The 9449-nt window shown below is 43.2% G+C and overlaps 1 protein-coding gene across 1 annotated transcript in view; it reads right to left on the reverse strand.

Annotated features, from left to right (window-relative positions):
• LOC102373503 (GDNF family receptor alpha-1) overlaps positions 1 to 9449 on the reverse strand; it is a gene marked incomplete at its 5' end in the record, with an annotated part of 80863 nt that overhangs the window by 52173 nt on the left and 19241 nt on the right. The window contains one exon of the mRNA XM_014523802.2: positions 1905 to 2014. Coding sequence (XP_014379288.1) covers positions 1905 to 2014 — 110 coding nt within the window. The remainder of the gene's footprint in view (positions 1 to 1904; positions 2015 to 9449) is intronic.

The raw sequence follows: 9449 nt of genomic DNA on the forward strand, positions 1-9449 counted from the left end.
GCCTTGAGAAGTAAAAAAATAAAAATGTCACTCTCTTCTTGTATAGTTACATGGTTTTTTACCTGGGTCAGTAGAAAAATTCTAGCCCAGATTTTGATCTCAGGCAGACTTGGACATTTGAAGGGTTTTTATTTGAATTTAATTATTACAGTGGAATTTATTTCAGATTAATACCAGTCTCACTCAGATCAGAATGAAGACCATCTTGTTCCAGAAAATGGCACTTTCATTTTGGTATGCGCCTTGTTTTATCAGAGTTAAAGCTGAGAGGCATAAACCCTTGTAACATTAGTCAGCTCCCATCTTCTTGCATGTGTCTGGGGGCTGTTAGGAAAGAAGAAAAATGTTTATTTCCCCTTCAGAAGTTAAATCTCCATTTGATTTCACTTCCTTAGGGATCCATTTCATGTCTCTGATGTCAGAAAGTGGGGTTTTTTTGCAGTATCATCGCCCATAGGAACGCAAAACCACCTCTCCACACGAACTGGGTCATTCTTAAGGTTAAATTGCAAAATGGGCCAATAAAGTGCTTTGCAAAAGGCACTAGATCCAGCAACAACTTGCTGGCAGCTCTCATCTGCAGACTCCTATTAGGATCAGAATTACTCCTCACCAGCAGCTAGTCTCCTTACTTTCATTCACTGGACTGGATTGCTAAGCGGCCCAATTCTTTGTTGAGTCAAATGACTTTTTATCATTTCAGGTCTTGTTTCTGCACGATGTTTTTCTGTTAAATCTTGGAGCATGCTCTTTGAAACCTCATCTTCTCTTATTAGTCCCTATCCATATTTACCGCTTTCATTAGGTGGTACAGTAATGCATTCAGTATTGTTGATTCGTTTTACAGGGCCCTGCTTTTAGCTTCCTTTTCCAGCAAGACCATTCTATTTTGTTAATGGTTTGTTTTGGACAGCATCTCGGAAGACATTTATTTAACAGCAGGATCTGCTTCAGGGGCTCAGCTGCAACCTTCACACCTAACAGAAGGGGCTATGTCTGAATCATGGCAAGTGCAGGCTGCGAGCTTGAAAAAGTGGTCTTTTTTTTTCCAAATGTGCTTGTTTCAGAGTTTTGACACTCACTCATTCTTTATTGCCCAACCATAATATGTCTGCAGAAAGTTAACTTCCCTGAGATGAGCTTTCTCACTGAGGAATCAAACAGAACGTGTGGGACGTGGAATCCGACCCGCGTATAAGCAGCATCCCCGAGCAGGCTGACAGTCAGCCAGGTGACAGTGGGCAAAATGAATTATGTTGGGGAAGGACAGGATTTCAGGAGATAAATTTGCTCTCAGTTCACTTCCACTGACAGGCATCTCAGAAAACCCTTAAAAGGGACATGGGGAGATCATGGAAATCAGAGTTGGTAAAAGTGAAATGGGATTGAATTGCTGTATTGTTGCCTCATTTTTCAAATGCACCGTGAGCTTTCCCTAAATATATCGATAGGCATTTCACCTGACTTTCTGATGAGAGTTGCAAACAACATCAAGCAACAGCTTCACTTATTCTACTCAACTCCTTACGATATTATTTTGTTCCATTTTAACAACCCCCAATCAACTTTGCTTTGTATGATTTACTTGCATGTATTGCTACACCCCTTTTCTTCAAATTTAAAAACCTCTCTTCCCCTTATCCTCCAACCTTATTTTGGACAACTGCACAGACTTATTTATCCCTGAAGCCCTGAGCTTTCAGACAAGAGACCATTTCAGACAAGAGACCATTCAAGAGACATATCCAGATTGTGCCTACAATCTGATGGCACAATATGGATATGAACTTCTGCTTTGTTTTCAGTGGGCCTTCAAGATATAGCTTGTTCTCTTGGCAGAGAGAGAGAGAGAGAGAGAGAGAGAGAGAGAGAGAGAGAAGGCCCGTCCCCCATAAAATTCTTACCTATAAGCCCCGAGTAAGCGAGGAGGCAGTCGGCATAGTTTTCCTTCAGACAGCTACTAATAGACCGTGACTCAGGCTGGCAGTTTGTGAAAAAATCTGCAAGGCGAGATCTGCAATATGGTAAGAAAAAAATGCATATCTTTAAAAATCAAGCCAATGGGCAGCCTTACCTTTTGTACTTCTTTTATTTTTTGTCAGTGTTTCATTTTCTTTTTCTTACATACAAGCATTGCATATGTTTAAGCGGATGTAGTTCCCATCTAAAACCCCCTCTTGCCTAAGTTTGGAGTACATCTGCACAGTCTGGAAGGGAGGAACATGAAGTATGAACTCAATGAAAGTAACACTGCACAGGGAAATGTGGGCCGTACACCAAAGCACTGTGCACTTTCCCACCAAAGAAAGGCAGAACCAAAAGAATCCATCATTAAAATACTCACTTTTTACGACTCTGAACTCTGACTAGAGAATATCAAATCTGGAAGAAAATCTATATAGAGAGAGCATGATATATGCTGGTTTATTGATTATGTAGTACACTTTCTTGCTCAGCCTCCCCTCATTGCCTGCCTGATGCCAAGCACTGTTATAATGCAACTCCGTGCGCTCCTGGAATGGAGTGCCCCCATTCTGCATTAGTCAAGAGAACAGGAGAGCAAACCCAAGGAGAGCAGTGGCACCGGATGGCCTAGCACGCACAGTGCCCCGGGGCAAAGCTGCAGGAGAAAACCTTGTGCCCTTGGAAAGGTACACTTACTAGGGGTCTTCTGAATCAAGTTCAGGGTCCAGAGTCTGGAAAAACAAGTTGTATTCCCAACTCTGTACTGAATAATAGCATGACTTTCACTTACCTCAATGACTCTGTCTCCAAATCAGGAAGAAATATTTTCCCACCTTCAAAAAGTTTTTTGAGATCTAGGAGTGAAAAAGCACTATCTACCTGCAAATTGTGACTGCCTGTTATTTTAGAGATCCAGGAAAGAGACTGGGAGACAGAACTCCAGAGTTAAATCTCATCATTAAAAGGCCTGGTACAGCCCCCACTGAGACCAAAATGCAACAGTTTTTAAAGGAGCAGGATCATGGTCTCTCCATGGCCCCTCCATCTTTGCCTGTTGTGGTGATTTAATTAGGCTGTTAGCTACTTGGGGCAGGGACCTCTTTCCTTACTTATAGGGTATAATGCACCGCTGAGGCATTGTTTAAACAACAGCTATTAGCTTCCTCTGCTTCAATCTTCTCCTCTGTGAAATGGGGATGAAATTACCCTTGCCATTTAGTCATTCAAGATGTTAGAGGATTATTTAATTAATCTTTCCAAACCATTTTGAAGCATTACAGGACTGGAAGTACTAAATATTGTCTATGACTGCTCTAAAATTATGTAGATATGCAGTATAATCTTTATAAAGAGAACAGAAAAAATAGCTAGGGCCAACTGCTTTGCACAGATTTTACACAGTTTTATTTGGTGACAAGCTCCAGAGACTCATTAATTTTGTCTGCTATTATTGTTTCACCAGTTCTGAAAAGGGAATGGATGCAAATGCTTAATTGGGTTGTAAGTTGTGATGGGGAAACTTCAAAAGGTTCACAGGCTTAGGACAGAGAAGCACCTATAAAAGATGGTTATTCAAATGGTATCTAGACTTTTTCCATCTATATCCTTGGTTCTTATATAGTTGTGACTCTCACTAAAATCTACTCACTGGCACCAAGACAGTTTTGGCCGTTTCTAACTCCCATTTAACTTGTCCATTTTATCCTCCTTCCTTCATTAATCCTCCTGTCCAAAGGGCCAGAAATGAACTTCTGTGTCCCCATCCATTTTAACATTTTGCAGAGTCAAACAGTTTCTCTCCAGGTCCTCAAGTTGATCCTATAGAATGATATATACTCTCTAAATTTTCACAAACCCAATACTTTTCAAGTCAGACTATACTGAGTGTGCTGGAGCCAGAAGAGTGGTAAGTGCATTCCTTTGAGACCTCTAATATTTAAAGGGTAAAAGGAAGATGAGAACACCATGGGAAGAATTAGTATAAGCAAACTCTTTGGTGACTGGTTCCTCTATCAATACTTTAGTTAGTAACTGTGAAAGCAATCTTGAGAGATTGTTGAGAGGAGAACCTATTTGAAGTGTATAAGGTTATTGAGCATACTATTTTTATAAATTGTGTTTTAACATGTGAGCGAACCTTTCTGAATAAAAAGAACATATTAAATGGGTGTGGTGCAAAGTCTCTGCAAATGGTAAAGGGCAGAAATTGCTACGTGTAAAGTATTTGTATGTTAAAGCAAAAAAAGGTCTGCAGAGTTCAGATTCATTATTTGTATAAATATGTGAAGTCTCTATATCAAGACTGTTTTTAGCTGCAAGTAAAGAGATTAGTGTCTTGAAAAGCCTCAGTATACTTTGGCAGGCATTACAATGTTTAGATTTGGCCATTTTCCTGTTGACAAAGAAGTGCACTGGTCCAGAGGTCACCGAATACACTCCCCATCTCTAAATGTTTTAAACTCCAATAACTATGTAATAACACTGGTCATTTACTGCACAGTCTGTTGAAAGAATTTATTTGTTGTTATAAACCCTTAAAGAGGCTGAGAAATGCTCAACTGATTCACATTTTATACAGGTTGATTTCAGTGTTAATTTCTAAAGAATTTTTCTGGTCATGAACGTTAATGATCTGGTAGCACTGCACATCTAAGTTTTCAAAAGCCAAATATAGTTCAGACAGCTATGGTCCAAGCAGCACTGAACTACCCTGACAATAACTGTTTTCCCTGACCTGGCAGGATCAGAGATGCGTGCTTTCTCTCTTTGAGACAAATGATCATTCAGTTTCCATGCTACTTTCATTCTTTAACTGTCTACTAACTATACCAGATATGACTGTGGATGACTTTTTCAGCAGAGACTAGGGCTGTGCGAAGCTTCAGGTGCCGATTTGATTTGGAGGAGATTTGGCCCGATTCGGTGGCCAAATCTCCAAATCCAAATCGAATCAGGGGACCAATAAAAAGGCCAAATCAATTTGAAGCTCTCCGGATCGATTTGGAAAAGATTCGGAGAGCTTCAATGATTTTGGCAGTCTCCAGTGGCTGCAGCAGGGAGCTGGAGCTGGACTCGGAGTTGGTAGGGGACCATGGGGAGACCCCTTCCAAACCCCATCCCCTGCCTGCTCCCCCAGGCCCCCCATGGCTGCCCCACCTGCCCTAGCTCCCAGTACTTTAAAAACAGCCCCTATTCACTGGGTGCTGCCAGGCAATCCCCGCTGCACCCCACTGCCCCATGCTGCATGGGGAGCTCTGCCACAAGACCCACAACCCCACTCCTCTTCCCCCAGTTCCTGCCCCAGCTCTGGCCCTTTAAGAAAAAAACCAACAAAAAACCCCCTGAACTCACTGGCTCCTGTGGCAGCCTCGGGACTTCGGGGGGCTCATGCAGAGCCCCTGTGCAGCGTGTGGCAGTGTGGATCACCCCCTGCTGGGCAGCAACCAGTGATTACAGGGTTTTTTGGTTTGTTTTTTTCTTAAATGGCCAGAGCTGGGGTGGGCAGGGCAGCCATGGGGGGCGGGGGCAGGAGGGCTTGTGGCAGAGTCCCCCACATAGCGTGGGGCAGTGGGGGACATCAGGGATTGCATCCTGCCCAGCAGCACCCGGTGAGTTCGGGCTTTTTTTTCCAATTGCTGGGAGCTGGGGCACGCGGGGCAGCCATTGCTGGGCTGGGAGAGCGGGTGGGGGATGGGCCTATGTGATTCGGCTGATTCAGCAGCAGCTGAATCTCTGAATCAGATTTGGCTGAATTGTTTTGGGACAGTGATTCAAATCACCGAATCAAATTTCTGTCCCCCGAATCGGCCGAATCCAAATCCAAAGCGAATACTAGCTGCTTTGCACAGGCCTACCAGAGACAAAGCTAAGGCCGCCAAACCTACTTCACCTATAGTCCTGAGACTAACACCTCAAAGCTTTTGATCTGCAAGACAATGCAAAAGAAGCCTAGCATTGCTGAAAGCATAGCACATGGTATTTTAAGACTGAAATAAAGATCAGTTTGGAGGTCTGAATTGTGGTTCAAACAGTAGCAGTAATTTTATATGTTCAGCTGAGAATGTTGGTGAAACAATATGCCTTGTTTAAATGCTATTATTTCTGGCCCACATGCTCACTTGCTAAGGAAGTAGTCCTAATCTAACATAGAAGGTAAAAAGGCAAGGCAGATGCAAAAACTCTCATTTTACCTAAAGAGTCTGGGGAAATGGTATATGGAAAAGCAGATGGAATAATTGCACACCTGGAAGAACTTCAGTCAGTGAGAGTTTTGGCATTTGACTTCAGATGTGCCAGGGTTTGAGAGGGATTTGTGAACAGGATCAAGAGGTCTCAAGGCACTGGGAACTCAAGAGAGAGGCAGACTTTTAAAAGAAATGTAAGGCGAGGTCACAAAGCCAAAAAAGTGGGAGCCCTCAAGACAGAGCAGTCACGACCAAAGAAGCATGCTGAAGACTCCAGCCATTCCCATGAACCACACCTATGTTCAAATAGGCTTATCATGCTCCTCAGAGCACAGCAGTGATGTTGGTTTGCCCGTCAGCATATTTTATAAGTGAGGAATAAACTTTTTCAATTCTCCCTCGATCCAATATAGAAGTGTTTAGCTCTTCTTTTGTGAAGAAAGGATAACCTAAAGGCTGCTTTTATCTTATTTTTTTATGCCCTGACTAAATCAAGTGTCTTAAGCAGAGAAACTAATAGAAACAGGGACCTCTATAAAGAAATCTCCAGGGGAATATTTTTAATAAGAATTTGATACTTTGGTGCTTGGCACTGTGCACTTAAGACAGTCACTAGAAGTCTGCCAGTTTAGCTTTAATTTAGGCAAATGATTTTTATCTAGAAGATGAGAATCCTTTGCTGGAGCCTATGCATTTGTACTGCAGTAATGCCTTCAAGGCTAGCCCTTACTAGGGGACTAACTACATACATCATGTATGACCTCTGGTGGTAAACAACATCAGGGAAAAGGGTTATCTTAGATGATGAACTGGGAGATAAATTGACTATCCTAAAGCTACACAACATCTGCAGCACAGCAGAGAACCAAACAGGTCTCTTCGTCCAGCCTTCTAATCACAAGACCATGCTTGGGAACCTAGAATGCTTCATGACAACAAGGAAACAGTGTTAAGAGCAAGTTGCCCACTGGGGAAGTGCGCAGTGGATATAAACTACTAACTGTGATGCTGTTTTCCTTGCCTGAAATATTCAGACTTTAAAATGAGATGGAATTAAACTTTCTAATCTGTAACCCAGACTCTGGCTGGTAATTAGCAGGTCAGATTTCCATAAAGAGAGTACTAATAATTTTGGTACCTGTGGCTATGGAAGATTAATGTGTATTTTATTAATCCCACATATTTCACTATCATCACCTCCTTTTTGCTTCTTCTGTATTTTAAAAACCACTGTTTCTTTAAGAATACAGGTCCCAATTGAGGAAAACCTCCCTATTCAAGAAAGCACTTAGGAACACACTGAACTTTAAGCTTCAAAGTTAGACGTACTTAAATGCCTTCCTGAATTGGGGCCGGGTTTTCAAAGGTATTTAGGTGCCTAAAGATGCCAATAGTTGTTTGGTGAATTGCTGACAAGCCCTTGGGTGCCAAATTCTATACCAGCAGTTTATAAACTGGGATATGCATATAGCCCCAGGACTATTCAGTGCTTTGCCAAGGGTGCGCATCTACATTTTTAAAAATGGTAGTACAGCTTCTGATTGGTTAGTGCAGACAGAGTAATAGTGCTGCACACTGACATCTGTGTCAACACTTCCTAAAGAATTAATATGCACAGATACATTGGGTGTAGCGGGTAAGAGCAGTAAATTTTAGAGATAAAAAAATTGGAAAGCCACTGCTTTATACCATGGCCCCGGTACTCTCAGGCTTCGCTACACAGCATAGTCCTGAGCACCTGCTTCCACATGCATGTGCTAAACCTAAAAACACAGCAATGAAAATGCTCCAGGGAACACACCATGCTGCTTAACTCAAGGACTAGGGGCAGAAGTTACACATAGACTGGTATAAGTGATTAGAAACCAGTTCAGATCTGTAATGCAACAGAAGTTCAGTGCACTTAAACTGCTTTCAAAATGGCCAAAACCACTTTAAGATAAACCTGGATGGATGTAGTATCAGACTTAACTGATTTAGGCTAAATTGGTATACCAGGGGGGTTGTACATGACATGGGGGTTTAATTCTCCCTAAATTGAAGCAATGTTTTTTAAAAAATACACTGTAACAGGGAACCCTAGCCCTGTTACCAAGAAATAGGGCAGTCCCTTTAAATCCAGAACCTTCCGGGCTTGGCCGGCCGGTCGAGTAGGGGTTAAGGATTGAGCCCTGCCAGCTGGTCAAGTGACAGGTGTCAAAACCCAGTGATTTTTGTGCCTCGGCACTATGGAATTTCCTGGCCACATGAGAGCTCCTTTGCACGGCAGAGTGTTCTGCTGCAATTGAGAACCCGCGTGTAGGAGAGAGTTCCCGCCAATTTGCAGTTTCCTTTGCAGGATGCATTTCTTCTTTGCAGCACAGAAATGCACGGTGCAAAGAGTTCCCGCTATTCGAATGCAAATTTGTGCCCTGCTATTGGCCAGTGCTAAATTATTCATACGTGGCGGCTAGTAATTGGCTCGCTGGCCATTTAAAATTCCGCACGACTTCCGCCCAAGTCGAAGAGCTTTGAGCACACTGCAGAGTGCCTCTGAAGTTATCTGACTTGCGGCTGCCGATCGATAGATTGATCACCTATCGATCTTTCTTCCAGTCGCCGAGCTCAATCCCAGATGTACCCCTTTCCCCGCCGGCTTCGAATTGCGGACGGATTAACTGGCTTGGCCCCCGCCAGCTGGAACAACTCGCGTGGTTGTTCAGATGACCGGACCACCTGCGTCGTGATTGCAAGCGGCGTGAGTAAAGTTTTTTGCAACCAATAAGTTGGGTCTGCCTCTCCATTCACCAGCCCGCCCTAACGTACGACCAATTTCAAATGCAACTCGAGTCGGCTCTGGCCGTCCGAGACAACAGGAAGGGGAAGCCCAGAACCATATAAACTGCAAGTGGAGAAGGCCAGAGAGGCAGCAGAAAGGGGGACTCCTGATGACTATGGGGCAGCTACAGCAGCCTCTTTGGGAAGAATACACCACACTGAGACAGAAGCACAATCACAAAATAAGTGGGCACTTTGCCTCTCTTATTTCTTTATTATTATTTTCATTATATAGCCATAGGAGTCTATAGTTTAAGTTTGATGTTAAAAATGCCGGTGGTTTATGGCTGCTGTGTAGGGATGGAAGAGGACTCATTAGCACCAAGACGCATTGTGATAGAGGGCTCAAGAAGTCCTGCTGCACTAGGGGTGCCGCACTAGGGCCATGAACCCCAAGTTGCTTTAAGGGGAGATAGGAGCCTTGAAGCCAGGTCCTACCTGGGTGGACTTAGGCAAAAGGCCCTAACTACGGAAAGAGGGGGG

The sequence above is a fragment of the Alligator sinensis genome, unplaced genomic scaffold (genome assembly GCF_000455745.1).
Source record: "Alligator sinensis unplaced genomic scaffold, ASM45574v1 scaffold1073_1, whole genome shotgun sequence".
Lineage (NCBI taxonomy): Eukaryota > Metazoa > Chordata > Crocodylia > Alligatoridae > Alligator > Alligator sinensis.